This window comes from Silurus meridionalis, chromosome 17 (genome assembly GCF_014805685.1).
Source record: "Silurus meridionalis isolate SWU-2019-XX chromosome 17, ASM1480568v1, whole genome shotgun sequence".
In the NCBI taxonomy this organism is placed as follows: Eukaryota; Metazoa; Chordata; class Actinopteri; order Siluriformes; family Siluridae; genus Silurus; species Silurus meridionalis.
Window position 1 is genome coordinate 2344597 of NC_060900.1, and position 18197 is coordinate 2362793.

Sequence of the window (18197 nt, forward strand, 5' to 3'; positions counted from 1 at the left end):
ACACGATGTTGCGGTGCAGTGATGGCGATCAGATGCATACCAAAAAATTACTTACTGTATAGTAACAAAGTCTGCATCTGATCTCCATCACTGCACCGCAACATCGTGTATCTGTAATAAATGGACATTCAGTGCAACTCGGATGAGGACGGGTTTCCCTCTTGAGTCTGGTTCCTCTCAAGGTTTCTTCCTTATGCCGTCTCAGGGAGTTTTTCCTTCACCACAGTCTCCACCGGCTCACTCATCAGGGACAAACTCACACTTATAAAGAACATCTTATTCCTTCTTTATCACCACATTATCTGTGTAAAGCTGCTCTGAGACAATGTTCATTGTTAAAAGTGCAACCCAAAATAATAATGAATTTAATCCAAGTGCATTTAGTCAAATTCTTTACACCACTGCTGAAGTCTGTTCAGAAGTGAGAACTTTATACAGAAAAGTAAAATGTTTTTCTGTACAGATATTTGAATGTTGACTGTATTCCTGGACAGATTAAAAAACTTATAATCAAGCGTTTATTACGATTCTACTGAAATGAAGATGAACAGGAGTTTCAGCTTAGCATAGCGAACTGAGTGCATTATTAAATCTTAAAAAGCAGCCAAAAGGAATAAATAAATAAAAAGTAGTGGATCAGAAACTGTACAACTGAATTTGGAAAAGAAATACATTTCTGGAAATGGAAATACAGATTTTGTATTTTTTTGTAATTAAAAACAATTTTTTTTAATATCAGGATTTTGGCGAAGTTTTGTCGACTTTGAGGGGAAAAAAGGACATTTAATGAACGAAAGAAAAAAATAAAAAACAATGCACAGAATATGTGAGTTTAGAGGATAAAAGAAAACAGATTGAGATCCTCGCATTCCAGAACATTCCATACATTTCCAGAGTTTCCAAAAAAACCTGAGTATAAAAGTTAAGATAATTGTTTTGTATTTCATAATCCTTTATCACACTTACAATTTTTTTTTTTTAAATAATAGCAGTGATGACATGGATCTCCTTTACTGGCTTCAGATCCTTAGTTTACAGTGTGACGGATCGAGCGTTGATGATCTCAGCTCACACACTCTGCGTGAGTAAGATCCTGTATGTGCTTTAACACTTGCTCACACACACAGCTGGTGTCCAGTTCCTTCAGCTCCACCTGCAAACAAACCATGTTAATCAGAGCATGAAATCAGGGTTTCTGCAGGTTTCACTGTCAAATTTTAAACTTTTGAAGACCATTAAGGATGAAATTTAAGACTTAAGACACCATCGAAAAACACACAAATGAGTTAACCTTAACCGATTCAAATTAAATCTCCTGGAAAGATGTTCCACTAGATAGCTCACCACCTTCCCATAGCGCATCCTGGTGCCACACATTTTGCATGATCAGCAAATGTGCAGTTGCCCCTCTGATTGTAACCAGATAATCAGTGTTGTTTAATACAGTTATGCGCATTTCCATCACTGCTAATTCTTCACGATAAATCTCTCAGAAACAAGCCACGCCTTGGAATGACGCATCTGCCCCTCCCTCTAAGAGGAGGCAGGACCGCACAGCTCTTGGCCACATCTCTAGGTATTATACGTACCCTCAGTCTGCCATGTGAGCAGTGGTCCAGCAGCAGAAGGCAGTGTGTCGCTTGGGTCAACAGCTCCTCAATGAGCTCGGGAGACAGAGACTCTTCAGAGACGTCCACCAGGAACCTGAGCAAGCTCCTGGCCAAAACAGCCACCCTGCACTCCATCCTACACACACACACACACACACACACACACACACACACACACACACACACACATTCAGGAGAAGAAGGAGAACCTTCCACATAATCTGCAGTCACTGTGCTGGATTTCTTATCGTTTTTAGAGATGGAGATGCGTTACGTTAGAGAAACAGAGCAATTAACACTACTGTAATGTATAAACTATACAGTATGTACTGTAAGCACCTTGGCCAGACAACCTGTATCGTCCTCTCTAGAACTTTCAGTACGCTAAGGCGGGCTTTCTCCTCTGGAGCATCTGAGACTTCCAGATATCCAACAATCACCCTTTCCAGCCTCTTCAGGTGCCGAGCGATGCCTATACCCATCCTGTAGGATCGACAAAAGTGATAGAGAGGATCTGAACTCATGACCTTCTGATCAGAAGTAGAACATCTTAACCACTCCCAACAGCTTCCATTTCCACCAAGTAACTGTGAGCAAACGTGTTCGTGACGTGTGACGCACTACTCACTTTTCGACGAACGGCAGGAGGTTGCTAGCGTAGATCCGGCGGAGTGCGAGCTTGTGCTCCATTTCCATGTGGGTTAAAATAAGGCGAAGGACGCTGTCGTAGCGGTTTGGAGTACGCTTTGGGCCTTGAGGCTTCTCGAGGACTGAGAGTAGATCTATGAGACACGGCAAGACCACCTGCAGCGACAAAATACAGGTGTGTTTTACAGGAAAACCCGATGTTTTTACAAGGAATACTCCAGGGTTCAGTACTAGGACCGAATCATTTCATGAGTAAGGGCATCAAATCAGCTACATTCAGACATGCATGGTTAAATATATAGTCAATAACAAAAAGGCAATTGAAACTGAAGTCCAAATAAAGCTCTCCTCATATCTCCTGCATCAACCTGAAGCTATTTTGTACAAATACCAAATACACTAAAGGACAAAAGCAGGCGCTAATCTTACAGGGCGTTTAGTCGAGTGAAGTGGCATTTACATTTATAACATTTAAGATAAGATAAGATTCAGACAACTGTTGCAGATGAGGGTTAGGGGCCTTGATCAAGGGCCAATTAGTGGCAAATTTACGGTGGTGGGATTTGAACTCTCCACCTTTTGGTCAAAAGTTCTTCATCACTAATGGCAGGTCAACAGGGTGTGTTGTATAGGGTGCGTTATACACGTGTATCCCACCTGTATGAGAGGAGCGTCGGAGGTGTACAGGTGATTGTACAGAGCGTCGTAAAGCACCTGAGCTCGGTTAAACTGCCTCAAATCAGCAGCAGGCTGCACACAAAGACGAGCAAATACACTCAGATTACATGTAGTCAACATGAGCACACATTTTTATACCGGATAAAGATACGTTTGTCTCATCTGACCACGTGAAGGACGATATGATGGAGGCAGTGCACTCCGAGGACTTTGTTTTCTGTCCGGTAGTCGTCTGATATGAGCAGGGACGGGGGGAAGACCTTGTCCAAGTAGTCGGTTAAGTAAGGACGCCCAACTTGTACCAGCAGCCAAGAGAAGACGTGTTTCACCGCTTCGTTTCGCTTCCAGGTTTCTCTAAAGACAGAGAAATTATTTTAAAGGTTAGATCAGATAGAACTTTATTAATCCTAAAGGGACTAATACAAGACTAGTGACTGTAATCAGTATTGCCATATATTTTTATTATGATACACACTTTTTCAATATACTGCAATATATTTTTGCTTAATGGATGTTTGTTTTGTTTATAAAGGCACACTGTCAGGCTGATGCAATGTAAAAATGTTGTGCTTATCCTTTATATGGTTTTTAAACTTCTCTTTTACTGGGATGAGGACAAGAAGAGTTTGGGTTTTTATAGATGGTGAAATGAATCTCACTTGGTCATATCAGGCTGCAGTGTTTCCAGGATGGGTTTCAGGATCCCTGTGCTTCCTCTTCCATCACTTCCACACAGCAGCTCTTGCACTGATCCGCTTCCACTGGCTGTGACTGTGCACTTCAGCAGCTCCAGAGCACACCCCCTGGAAGTCTGATCGGTCCACGGCTGCTTTTGCAAATGTGTGATGGAGAAGATGCACAGGAGCGGACCGAGGGTGTGAAACAGCGCCTTCGCCCCTGGATCTCCACACCGCAGCGCCTCTCCGAGCTGAGCGATCAGAGCCTGAAGAGTTCCAGCGACCGCTACAGCTCTTCCCGGGATGAGCTCATAGCTGGTGGCGGATAAAGTCCCGCTGTCCGTGTCGCACGTAGGCAGCGCAGCGTGTCTAATGCACGATTTCACCAAATCTGCGTACGTGCTCCGTACACGTGAGCTGAACTCGGGGAAGAGCCAGGACACGGAGCGGGTCCTGAACAGATCGGCGGTGCGGATCAGGATGCTCGGCTTGTCTGCATTTCTCTCCTCAAAGCGTTCACGGATTCCAGAAAGAACAGGAATGACACTAACGTCCTCACTGTCACAGTGTATACTGAAATCCTGAAGAAGAAGCTCCAGAGACATTTCTGTTTCCTATCAATTCATTTACCTCATACAGTCCTATATACTGGATAAATACACGCTTTATTTTGCTCATGATAGTAGTCGCAGGAAAGTGACGTCATTCTACGCAGCTTTCAGTACAATTCCCGCTTTCTTCTGTGCGATTCGCTGATACGTCTGACAAACCGTCCTCTGATTGGATAGTCTAAAGGGCGGGATGTTATATGGACCAATCATAACACAAAAGACCGGGTTTGTTTGTTAGGACATTTCCGTGATTCGATATTTTAATGTAATCATTTTAATACATACTTAATATTTTATAAGGATTTTATAGATTTGTTGTGTGTGTGTGTGTGTGTGTGTGTGTGTGTGTGTGTGTGTGTGTGTGTATATACACATATATAAATGTAAAAAAAAAAAATAAATAAATAAATAAATAAATAAATAATTTTTTTACATATATATATATATATATATATATATATATATATATATATATATATATATATATTAAATTAATTTTATAATTATTTATTATTATTATTTAAACAAATAATTTATTATATATAATTACATTTATATAATATAAATATATACTTTATATAATAATTACATTTGTTTAAATAATAATAATAATAAATAATTATAAAATTAATTGTATTATTACTAATTATATTATTATTATTATTATTATTATTATAATTTATTTATTTGTTTGTTTGTTTATTTGTTTGTTTGTTTGTTTGTTTATTTATTTATTTGCATGGCCACATTCTGCTTTGAAATTAGGCGATTTAAACGCTCATCTTCCCAGGATCTGTTAAAAGCTTTTGGGGAAAAAAAAGGTTCAACAATAAGATTTGAAAAGGATTCACCAATTAAATAAAAAAAAAAAAGAGTTTTGAGAATTATAATGATTGAACTGTACATCAAGGTAAAGTGTAGATGTTTCATAAAAATTGTATGGGTTTGTCTAAACATTTTACCATCAGTGAGACTCAATCCAAACACGTGAACTATGAAAACTGGGAGATTTAAATCTATTCCAGCATGAAAAAGCCCTGACTTTACTAACACTCTTGTGGTGAATAAAATCTCCATAAGCACACTCCAAAATCTGGTGAAACATCTTTCCAGAAGAGTAGAGATTATTATAACAGCAAATGGGTTATAATGGTTAAAAAAAACATACCAATTTTATGCTTAGGTGTCGTTTTGCACATTTGTTGGCAGTACAGATATTTAAATAGCCATATTCAGGTAAATGTACTGCCATAAATCATTGTCTTTGTATCCTGAAGTGTGTTTTGCTATATGAAAGCAAAGTCTGTTACTAAAACCTAAACTAAATAAAAAAAAAAAACTATACCTAAAATAACCTTTTTTTTTTGTTACAAAGAGCAGAATAAATCCTAGGCATTTTGAATCCTCTGAGCAGCTCCTGCCTTTGTAAAAGCTCTTCTATTCATCCTTACAGAGCTTTTATTAACTCAGGCAGGGTGGAAATTAAATCTGGTGGTTGAACTGTAGACGGTTTTGTGGACATCTGTCACTCTTTTGTCTTTCCGTCAGATTGCAGAAGGAAACATGTGCCAGATGCCTATCAGCCGGAAAACGACACGTCACCGTTGACGTTTTACAGCGTGAGTGTTTATTGACGTTGGAATAAAGTGCTTTGATTGAGAGGATATTGGATTTTCAGTATCACGTCCGGTGAAAGCTCGTCTACGTGATGATGTTTGCTTAAAAAAAAGCAGATTAATACCACCATACCAAGTATTTAAAATCATTAAAATCCTCGGATTACTATAATAATGAATCTACTGTTCCTGTAAATATTTTTATAAGATTTGTAGAAAACAATCACAAATTCTGTGAAGCAAATAGTTTATTAAAATCATGGCTAAAATACAAAACAGCATTAATATCACATTATACTGCAACCATATCAAATACTCCATTCTGATTGGTCAGAACTAATAATACATTCGAATACCTTACAATTTCTTTATGAGTACACATAGAGACTCCAGGTTATACGCCAAACAACACATACTTGTATATTATCCTTTTAACGTTGTGTGAGGATTACCGATACTTCAAATTGGTTTATTAAAATGATTTAATTGGAAGTGGAGTCTCCAGTGTCAGCAATGCTTTTTTCCACAGAATAGTTGGTTTTACACTATGCGAATTCATATAACGTGAAGAGAAGAGAACAAAAGCAAGAGAGAAAAAAAAGCAGATGAGAGAAAGAGTGTTTATAGCTGCTATAGTGAGAATAGGAAAATGTCTAAAATGCATGTGTCATCAAATTTGTAACACAGTTGTAATCGTTGACACATTGTGGCGGTAAAAGAGGAATAAAACGCTCATATGTTGTTAAGGGAAAAAACACAGAGACTTCAGGTTGTAAACAGGAGGTTCTTTACCTATAACAAGATAACCCTATAACAAGTGCTTTATTTGTTACTGTGTGTGTGTGTGTGTGTGTGTGTGTGTGTGTGTGTATGTTACTCCTCAGGGTCAGCATCGCTCTCGTCACTCAGGGGGAACTCTCTACACTCACGCTGTGTGTTGTAACTCTTTACGTCCATGGGACACTCCTGGTTTAAAATCGCCTGCAGGAAAAATATCACATGAATAAGCATAGCCTAAAGAGATTGTCTGCTCCATCTGTGCATGTGTGTGTGTGTGTGTGTGTTACCATCTTCTCCTCCTGAGCAGCTGGGTTTTTCAGAAAGTAGCACAGTGGTGCATAAAGTATATTGACCACCCCAATGATGACCATAAGATATGGGAATCCAATCACTTGCACTATAGCGCCTCCAGTAGACGGACCTGTGTCATAATAAAGGGTAATAAAGTCTCACTGGATATGTTTTCTAAAAATACATACGTCTGTGTGCCATAGTGTGATTTTTATCTGCTTCATAAGAAAAAAATGTAGTATTATACACTTATAGGTGCATTTATTATAAACGTATAGCACTCTTTAAAGGGGCAATTCTTTATTTTAAAAATATACATTATATACATTCGCTAGATCTGTCATTAGCATAGGACTTCAAAGATCCCTTAGAAAAAAAGGCCTATACAACAATTCTATGCATGTTGCTGAAACAGCCATTAGTAACTGGTTGGTGCTATTATGTGTTTTGTGTTTTTGTCTTGTGTTGTCTGTTTGCACTGTCTTTTGTCTGCACTGTTTACACTCGGTTGCACACAATGCACTTTATGTGGCCCGGACATTTACGTTAGACCTCAGATCTGCCTTGTGTGATCTCTATGTTGTGTGATGTAGCTTTATGTTGTGTGATGTAGCTCTATATTGTGTGATGTAACTCTATGTTGTGTGATGTAGCTTTATGTTGTGTGATGTAGCTCTATATTGTATGATGTAACTCTATGTTGTGTGATGTAGCTCTATGTTGTGTGATGTAACTCTATGTTCTGTTATGTAGCTCTATATTGTGTGATGTAACTCTATGTTGTTTTATGTAGCTCTATATTGTGTGATGTAGCTCTATGTTGTTTTATGTAGCTCTATGTTGTGTGGGTAAGCTATATGTTGTGTGATGTAACTCTATGTTCTGTTATGTAGCTCTATATTGTGTGATGTAACTCTATGTTGTTTTGTGTAGCTCTATATTGTGTGATGTAGCTCTATGTTGTTTTATGTAGCTCTATGTTGTGTGACGTAGCTCTATGTTCTGTTATGTAGCTATATATTGTGTGATGTAGCTCTATGTTGTTTTATGTAGCTCTATGTTGTGTGACATAGCTCTATGTTGTTTTATGTAGCTCTATGTTGTGTGATGTAACTATGTTGTTTTATGTAGCTCTATATTGTGTGATGTAACTTTATGTTGTTTTATGTAGCTCTATGTTGTGTGATGTAACTCTATGTTGTTTTATGTAGCTCTATATTGTGTGATGTAGCTCTATGTTGTTTTATGTAGCTCTATGTTGTGTGATGTAACTATGTTGTTTTATGTAGCTCTATATTGTGTGATGTAGCTTTATGTTGTTTTATGTAGCTCTATGTTGTGTGATGTAACTCTATGTTGTGTAATGTAGCTCTATGTTTTGTGATATAGCTCTATGTTGTTTTATGTAGCTTTATGTTGTGTGATGTAGCACCAGGGTTCTGGAGAAACATTGTCTCATTTCACGGTGTACTGCTTCAGCTATATATTGTTAAAATGACTAAAAATGATGAACCGACGCTTTATATTCTAATACACCATGACAAATGTGTTCAAGTAGATACATTTTCTTTAAAGTTAGAAATAATCTCCAGTATAAATCCTTACCTATAGCGAACCCCATACAAAGTGCTACATCCGCTATGGCGTACACGCTGCCATACACAGAGATGTGTCTGATGTCCACCAGGTAGCCCATTATAGCCATCATAGATGAATCGACCATCCCTACGAATACAATATAAAAATTTCAGTGATTACAGACAAAATCCTGTTCTGTCAGAGATCTAAGTGCTGTTCTTACCGATCGCGAATCCTAGTCCTCCGTTAGGGCCAATAAGGCCGTAGATGTTTTTGGCTAGAGGAACCTGTAAGAATTTGGATTTTACATTGTTTTATAGTGGACTGAAAAAGAGCAACAAATGCTAAAGAGAGAAAGAGTTGCCATTCCTTAATATTAAGTGGACAGGAAGTTTTACATTTGCATAATGTATACAGACAAAATAATTGTATTGAAGATCCCATTTCACATTTAGTCTCCATTCACTGTTATGATAAGATCCACTTTTCTGTGAAGATGTTCCACTAGATTTTGTGGAGATTTGTGCTCATTTAGCTACAAGGGTGTTAGTAAAGTCAGGTACTAATGAAGGTTAGAAGGTGAGGAGGACTGTGGGGCATTCAGCATTCACATTTATTCATTCAATAGAGGTGGAGCTCTATAACAGGAGATCTTTGTTCTCCAACCCAGGTCAAGCAGCTTTGTGCACAGGGGTATGATGCTGGAACAGGTTTGGGTCTCCTGGTGAAGTCAAGTGAAGGGAAAATTTCATGCTACTGTATTAAAAAGACATTTTATACAATTGTGCTGGAAAAGTTTTGTGCTTTTTTAAAATTTAAACACACATGCGACACTTTTACAAACCGCATCGATGTTGGATATATTGAAACAACTCAACAAAATAATTTTGTTGAAAAAATCCTGTATCGCTCTCATCTGTTCTTTGGTGATTTGATATTTCTGTTTTTTTAATCAGAAGCACGCTAGTAAAATGAGGAGGCGGAGTTACTCACGCAAAGGAGGCTGATGCCAATGATGACCATGCCGATCATGGAGCACAGCCACCTGGGAAAAAAACAGATCCAACAATCTAGTATTATATAAACTTCAATTTCATGGACGTGAAAAAATCTTGATCATAGATGAAGCTACTGCAAGTTCAATTTTAAGACTGATTTTATGAAATGACCTACGAAATTTCATTTGGATGTTATAAAACGCACCAGAATTACACTTTACCTGCCCATTTTGTTGGCCAGCAGGCCAAACAGGTTGGTTCCAATTAAATAAGACACGCTGGCTGGTAGAAAAGCCACACCTGCAAAATCATTGCATAGAAAAAAATGATCTTGTGACATCAATGGATCAAACTGACAGAGAAAATGCAGTCCGCCACCTTCTAAATACACTCTCAAACATATCTGTGCTTTTGATCAGCCGACTAAGCCTCATGAGAAGAAAAAAAAAAAAAAAACAATTATAGTAATACCCTGAGGCCTTGATGTCCCGTGGAGATGTCTGGAGCCACCACGTCTCTTTTAGATCAAAGCTAAAGGCAACGATTTCAGCAGAATTTTGTCAATTTAGATGTGACAAAGTCGAAATAACACCAGTGAAAGAAAACGAGCGTTTCTTTGCTATTTAATATGCTTTCAGTACGCAGATCCACTTTAGATTTACATTCACTGCCTTCCGAGAAAGAAGGAACGTATTAGACACCACAAATTACCGACCTTAGAATTAATTATTCGCATTGCTGTTGTTGCCAATTACAGCGTCGAGACGTCTACACTAACAAGCAATTAGGTTCTTACAGCATTGTGGCTCAATTTGGACCCATTCCTCTTGTCAAACAGTCTCCCATTCATGAAATTGGTTGGACACGCAGCTTTAAAAAATCCTTCATAAATTGTACATGGGGTTCAAACCAGAAGATTGAATTCGATTTATTTCTATTTTTTAAACTATTCGTTTAATAGACATCCTCATGAAAAAGTTTTACAGGAATAAATAGATTAAGAATTTACATTGTCAATTAATTCAATTGTCCATCCCTAAGGAGCGAGCCAGAGGTGATGTTGGTAACAGAACATTATTGAGGTTTTTACTGATGGAGACTTGAGCGCAAAACTGTTTGTGTAGACTTTTTTGGTCAATGAAATTTAATTCTTCTCTAAAATATCTGGACCCATTGCATTCATGATTTCTTCAATGATGCCTAATGCGAGTGAGAAGAGAAGCAGAACCATTTCATGACACTTGCACATACATAGTATGGGATTTATGGTGTTCTACATGTGAATCCTATATAAATGATAAACCAAATGCCTTGAGCTTTGCATTGTTCTCCATCCCAATATCTCGGCTGATTTCAGGTGATCCTGCAACTCTTTTCATCTAATCGCTAGATTTTTTCTTACCTTCCCTTATTATTAGTCTGAGAGGGTTGCTTAAAACCTTAAGTGACACACCTGTCTAGGGTTGATAAGCTCAATTAACTTTCCACCTGCTGATTATTATTATTATTGTTATTATTATTATCATTATTATTATTATTATTATTATTATCATTCTTACACAAATGTTTAAGTTCTTAGCTACAGCTGATTTAAAAAATTGCTGACCCTCCTATAAACATCTGGTTCAACGATCATAAGAATACACGAATCAGTCAGAAAAAGAAATGTCAACTAGATGTAAATATTGGCTAGTTTTTTGTAAAGGTTATTTATATATTATTTTATTTGTTATATAAAGGAATAAAGCATGCAGTGGAGATTCTTACCAAGCTGCCATTTTGGTGAGCACATGGTCTGCATCATCCATATAGGCAGAGTGGGCTCTAAAATGGCCACGCCCATGTTGGCAAAACACAACGATCCTGCGGATAATCACACATCAGGATGCATGTTATATCCAAGTAATAAACCTACACATAGGCTGGGTGATAGATGTCAAGTACTTAGGGTTTTACACACACACACACACACACACACACACACACACACACACACACACACACATATACACACACAGACACACACACCTGCGCTGATAAGTATGTAAGGGTCCTTCAGCAGAGTTAGCAGTGGTGTTCCCTCAACACCCTGAAAAGCAAACAAACATTCATTCAATCTTAAAACACAAAAGTCCACAATTAAACATGTGATAAGTGATATATGCCCTGATACACACAAATATGGTTGAGTTTGTGGACACCTGAGCATAAGATTGCTTTGTGCTTTTTGAACATCCCATTCCACATTTAGTCCCCATTTACTCTTATAATAAGCACCACTCTTCTCAGAAGATGTTCCACTAGATTTTTGAGTGTGCTTGTGGCGATTTATTCAGCAACAAGGGCGTTAGTAAAGTCAGGTACTGATGAAGGTGAGGTGAGGAGGCCTGGTGTGCAGTCAGTGTTCACATTTATTCATATTCAGTAGGGTTGAGTTCAGAGCTCTATAGCAGGAGATCTTCCACTCTAACCCATGGAAAGTATATCTTCATGGCGCTGTATTTGTGCACAGGGGTATTGTGATGCTGGAACAGGTTTGGGTCTCCAAAGTGAAGGGAACATTTCATGCTGCCGCATCCAAAGACGTCCAATACAATTGTGTACATCCAATTTATAGGATTAAAGGTGTCCCAATACTTTTGCCATAATGTATGTATATATATATGTTTAAAACTGTTTACTATTCTACTAATATGTATTATTATTATACAAATTTTATTTATTATAGTATATAGTTTACTATTTTAAACGTATGTATCTTTACGTTTATTGACATCTTCAGGACAGAGAAGTTTAAATTCTAGCTTTTTTTGCTGCAATAACAAATACAGTAACAGGAACAAGCACATCATCCCATTGTTCATTATTTTCTTCTACCAGTGGTTCCTTATTCGTCTCATACCACAGCAGTTTGTCCATGATAATGTATAACACAGTTCTTTTTATCCATTTATGGTTATATTTGCTGTTGTGCCTCGTCCAAAAGACAAGCACATTCCTGTTATCTCTTCTGTTATAGCAGCTATTAGCTGTAGTTCTGTTGTGAATAAATATATTTGAGAGGACAGCCGAGGTGTTTGTCCTTACCCTGGGAGATATCCTAGAGGGCTGCAAGATACAAAGCTGAAGTGCTATGTTTAAAAAATAAAATGAAATAAAACATTAACACACAAAAAACATCAATAATAATTATAATGCAGATAAAAATCTAATCAGATGCATTTTATTTCACCTCCATCAAACAGAGCGAGGAAGGCCAGGATGAGGAACGGAGAACTTTTGCCTACAAACTCGTACATGACGCTGCCGAAAGGAGCACCAACTGCAACACACACACACACACACACACACACACACACACACACACACACACACACACACACAATAACAGCTGAACATCCTGATGTATTAATTAGTAATTATTGTGGTTAAACTCTGTAAGTCTTAGCACCCACTGAGCACACCCATGGCGAGACCTCCGAGTGCTATCCCCATGGCAATCCCTCTCTCATTATCATCAGTGTACACACTGGCCAGCATGCCCAGTCCTACACACACACACACACACACACACACACACACACACACACACACACACACACACACACACACAATATATATTAGTCCAACACAATCAATAATAAAAATTAAAAATCCATTATTTTAATAGTAAATCTATTTCTATTGGTCCTAATATACTTCAATGTAACTGTAATGCACAATTGTGAGAGGTGTGTTCTTGTAGCAAAATATCCTATATATCCTATACTTACATCAACATCTCATTAAAAATCTAATCTTAGTATCTAATTCTCCATGTAGTAGTTTATGTTGAAATAAACCAACAGAGACCAAGCAAATGTCTACACAGGACCAAAATAGGCACATATATCGCTCAGTACAGAGACATTTGATCGCTATTCTCTCACACACACACACACACACACACACACACACACACACACACATGCATTGTACCTGCAACGGAGGAGAAGGAGGAGCCAATTCCTTGGAGGGAACGAGCAAAAAACAGCAAGGTGTACGTTTCTGAGAAAGCAAACACTGAACGGCACACACACACACACACACACACACACACACACACACACACACACACACACACACACACACACACACACAAAAAAATCTTATTACATCAGATCAAAACCAACCATTAATACAGATCCCATTAAAACACACCTTAACTGAACAACTTCAAATTGTATATTTAGGTAATTAATAGGAAAAATTATAGAACTTTATATAGAAATTTACAAATTATAAATAAAAGAAAAGTTATTTACGAAATAAAAATACATACAGCCATTTTAACCCATTCTTTTCAATGGTGCCAATAGTTTTGGTGCTGAATACACATGACAAGGCTTTTAAAAAATTCAACCAAATTATAAACCATTTTGAAAGTGCAGCTGATGTACTCGTGTGATGGGTGTCACGATTTTCTTACTTATTGTCGAGGCAAACATGATGACAAACCCAGCGAACATGGGTATGTGGTAGCCGATCCTAAAAAATGAAAGAAGCACAAATCGATTTGCTGAAAAGCTGTAGGTGTTTCGTAACTTTGCAACACATCACTGTCAGGGTCACTGTCATCAGTGTTTTCACTGTCGACAAAATAGACAGTATTTTATTTTCTAACAATTTACACGACGTCTGTATTTTATTTATAATAAATTAATTCAATATTTTTTATATATTTGATTCTGAATTTCATTTCTAATGTCCGGGTCAAATAGTACCTACTAAAATAACCATTATAGAAGTCTTTCCTCCAAAACAACTTATATAAATGATTATATTACACTAAACAAAGCCAGCTATAGTAATTTTAAACAATTCCCGTTCAGGGAGGTAGTAGCTAAGCAGCTAAGGCTCTCGGTTACTGATTGTGAGGTTGACGATTCAAGCCCCAGCACCACTAATCTGCTACAGTTGGGCCCTCAAGCAAGGCCCTTAATCTTCTCTGCTTCTTGGGTGCAGTATCATGGCTGACCCTGTCATCTTGACTCTGTCCCCAAAATCCTAACAAGCTAGAATATGCAAAGAAAAAAAAGATCTGTAATGTATATTTAACAAGTAAAAACCAAAAGCCCTAATAGAAATCACCGATTATCCAAAGAAACCTTGACAATTAGCTTTTTCTTACTTTAATTAAGAGCAAGGGCAAGAGGAAAATCCTGAATATCCTGAAGAACATCAGAGTAACTCTGAAGTCCTAAAGGGGAAGCAATCTTCCAGATAGTGGAAGTACATAAATACATAAATGCCCTTAGATTACCAGAGGAACTCGGTTCAAACAGAGTAAAGATCCCTCGGATGCCATGAGGATTGAAGTTGGCAGTCTATCAGAAAGCTGACAGGCTATTAATTCCCATTGGCTTCGTTCTCTATCAAGTTTTCACACAATCGCTTCCCCTCTCCTCCCTACTATCCAAAACTCTTTATTAGAAGTCATTCAGACCTCCAGTTCTCCACGTCTCATTCCACAATCACATGCCATAACATTAATCTCGGTTATACAGGAATTAGCAGTCAAGCCACTGCATAACTACACACCTGTTGGTCAGAGGACCTACAAATGGGTTGACCAAAAGCTGCACTATAGCTTTGGATGCAAACAGGAGGCCGACTCTTATGTTCTCATCCTCTAGAAACTTCTTGTCCTCCTTGCAGTGGCTGGAGTCAGGAATGCTGGTGTTCTCATTGTAGATTGGGGTAACAGTTGATATGGTGAGGTTTTCCTGGGTCACGGTGTTGGTGTTGGTGTTGGTGTTGGTGTAGGTCATGTTATTATAGAGAGAGAAGATGGCGGAGAAGGTGGGCTGGTCCATAGTGGGAGGAGAGGATGCATCCAATTTATAGGAGGAGGAGGAGAATGATGAAAGCTCACTTGGTTGATGCTCAATAGCATACAGGAAGGTAGGGATGATGGGAACTGGAGAGAAAGAAGATGATTGATATAAATTATATTATGGTGTGTATAAGGTGGTATCAAAAGGTTTCAGGACGAATGGTGATAACTGGTGCTATTCTGACCACGTGCGAACAAAGAGTAAACGGGAAAGTCTGCATGAAACTGGGCAAATCTGCCACAGAGATGTTCGACATGACATATGTTTGACATAAGATGATGCTGCAACGAATCGTTGGAGGGGTTTTGAGTTGGGAGATCAGAAACACCTTCAACGGGTTCAACCCTCGAAAATGTCAAAACCATTCGGCAACTTGTGCATGATGATCATCAGAGATCCATTCCACATGATCTCACTTCTGCACCCACACTATTGCCAGATTTGACTCATGCGCACTTCGTCCTTTTCCCAAAGATCCAGGATCCAGCTCGAAGGTCACCGTTTTTGACACCATTGTGGAGATCCAGCACGAATCGCAGAAGGTCCTTGACACGCTTTGAAAAGAAGACTTCCAGGACATGGTACAGCAGTGGCAGGACCACTGGGGGCGCTGTATTGCTGTGCAAGGGGACTGTTTTAAAGGTGATAGTGTGTAAAAGTAAATAAATCTCAGTCTCGAAACTTTCTGATACCACCTCGTACATGCTAGAGACATAATCAGATATTATTTTGATTGGACACATTTGTGAGTAAACTTACTGACTCACCCACAACAGTCAGCAACATGTTATCCAGGAGCAGAGCCACACACACGACCACCAGCACGAGGCGCCGAGAGCCCCTGCTCATCCTGATCCACTCCATTGGATTGAACACAACCATTTCCAAACCTGCTCACTACACACACACACACACACACACACACACACGCACACACACACACACACACACACATATATATATATATATATATATATATATATATATATATATATATATATATATACATACAAATTCTCTGGCAAACAGAGATAAGATGATCTTCAAGTTCTCTAATCAGCACCCATTGGCGGAGACCAGAAAGCGTGCGAGAACTTAATTACATCCAGACGCCAAACTCAGCAAACACTCCTCACACTCATCATACTTATCACCACAGAACAGTGTGTTCACAAACACCTGACTGAGATTATATTCTGGAAACAACGAAATTTAAGGTTGCTGATTTATTCAGTACATAATCTCACAAAAACAAATAAATATGACATGTAATTCATTCAGGAATTGAAATATTCCATGTCACATAGACTAAACATTATTAAGACACCTGCCATTTCCAGTCATATGCAGATCTTCTCCAGGCTAATACTTACTTTTGAGAGATGAACTGAGGATTTTTAGAAAAGTTTAGGCTTTTGCAAGAAATCCAATGTTTTGTGCTGTTTGTACACATTGTATTGTAAAATGCACTGATGTACTAATATTAAGAATAATTCAAGAAATGCATCAAATAAACTGAGAAAAGGTGGTTGAATGAATGGATGGAAGGATAAATAGATGGGTGGATAGATTGATAAATTAAAAGATGGATAGACAGACACTTAGGTAAATATGTAGAAGGATGTATAAATGAATAATAAGATTAACAGATGGATAGATAGATGGATGAATGGATGGATGGATGGATTTCAATGTAAATTGTATTATGATGCGGGTGGTAATGCTAGCAAAAAAAGACAATTATTTTATAAACCAATTTACAGGTAAAAATAAACAAACAAATAAACAAACTAAAAAATTAATAAACGTGTCACTAAGTTGTGTTAGTTGTGTGTCTCAACAGTAGCTTAATTACAAGTTTTCCAGACAATAACAAAATACTTTCATTTTAAATACAGATTTCTTATGAAATATTGATTAAAGAATCACTGTGAAAGTGCAGTCAGTTTCATTACAGTTCAACATATTTGCTTAATGAAACATAATTCTAAATCTGTGCAATCCAGATTTTGGCCGTATATTTAGTTTATTGTAAATTTTCTAGAGTCTGCTGATAAATTACAAAATAATATACCTATAAAAATAAACCTATTCAAATAAACTAGTAAAGTGCATTCTCTGTTTTATTTGATAGAATTTTTATCCATTTTTTAAGATGGTATAATGAGATTGATACATAAATTTTCCAGCGAATTTACCAACATCATTCAAATTATATAAAAAAAAACATTAAAAAGAAAGACCGTTCGAGTTTTTGTTTATAAATGTGTCATAAATAATAATCACTTTTACTTATTAACTAATTATTAATTAATAAGATGCAATAAGAAAAAATACAAGCGCATCAAAATAATACTAAAACTGGTCTTACCTTCATTTGCTTTGGCTTTCACGCTGTCAGTGTCAGTGTGTATGCGCGCGCGTGTGTGTTTGTGTGTGTGTCCAGGACAGGTGAGTTGTGTGCCAGGTCCCTTGTTGGACCCTATATGCGAGCTCTGTTCGTTTTTTGAGACAACACTTACACAAAGACCTTATTAGGACCCCCCACCACCACCACACACACACACACACACACACACACACACACACACACACACACACACAATGCGTCAGAGCAAGGGTAATTGTTAGCATCTGTTGGTCTTTTATTGGGTAGGTGAATGACCTGAAGGCTTCTGTTCATCAAGGTTTATCTTTTCTATCAGTCAGCCTCACACACACACACACACACACACACACACACACACACACACACACACACGCTAAACAGCTGCTTGTGTTCGTTAAACAGTGTGCTGTGTATGAGTCGAAGATGTTTGTGGCACACTGACCAA

General features: G+C 37.9%; 2 protein-coding genes and 1 long non-coding RNA gene across 3 annotated transcripts; 1 reads left to right on the forward strand and 2 right to left on the reverse strand.

Moving 5' to 3' along the window:
* Positions 1-495: 495 nt before the first annotated feature.
* On the reverse strand, positions 496-4339 carry tti2 (TELO2 interacting protein 2). The gene is made up of 7 exons (XM_046872369.1): positions 3596-4339; positions 3104-3290; positions 2916-3008; positions 2239-2414; positions 1950-2093; positions 1590-1746; positions 496-1153 (listed from the first exon to the last, which is right to left on the reverse strand). Exons 1-7 carry the CDS (start codon positions 4216-4218, stop codon positions 1064-1066), a joined length of 1470 nt encoding a protein of 489 aa, XP_046728325.1. The 5' UTR covers positions 4219-4339; the 3' UTR covers positions 496-1063.
* On the forward strand, positions 4323-6859 carry LOC124400488. The gene is made up of 3 exons (XR_006928391.1): positions 4323-4449; positions 5773-5843; positions 6725-6859. It is a non-coding gene; the product is annotated as an uncharacterized LOC124400488 (long non-coding RNA).
* On the reverse strand, positions 6077-17863 carry LOC124400486 (chromaffin granule amine transporter). Its single transcript, XM_046872368.1, has 16 exons — positions 17735-17863; positions 16131-16260; positions 15068-15446; positions 13956-14014; positions 13466-13549; positions 12943-13035; positions 12720-12809; positions 12575-12618; positions 11516-11576; positions 11255-11350; positions 9709-9787; positions 9483-9534; positions 8713-8776; positions 8517-8636; positions 6908-7041; positions 6077-6821 (listed from the first exon to the last, which is right to left on the reverse strand). Exons 2-16 carry the CDS (start codon positions 16243-16245, stop codon positions 6714-6716), a joined length of 1578 nt encoding a protein of 525 aa, XP_046728324.1. The 5' UTR covers positions 16246-16260; positions 17735-17863; the 3' UTR covers positions 6077-6713.
* Positions 17864-18197: the final 334 nt, after the last annotated feature.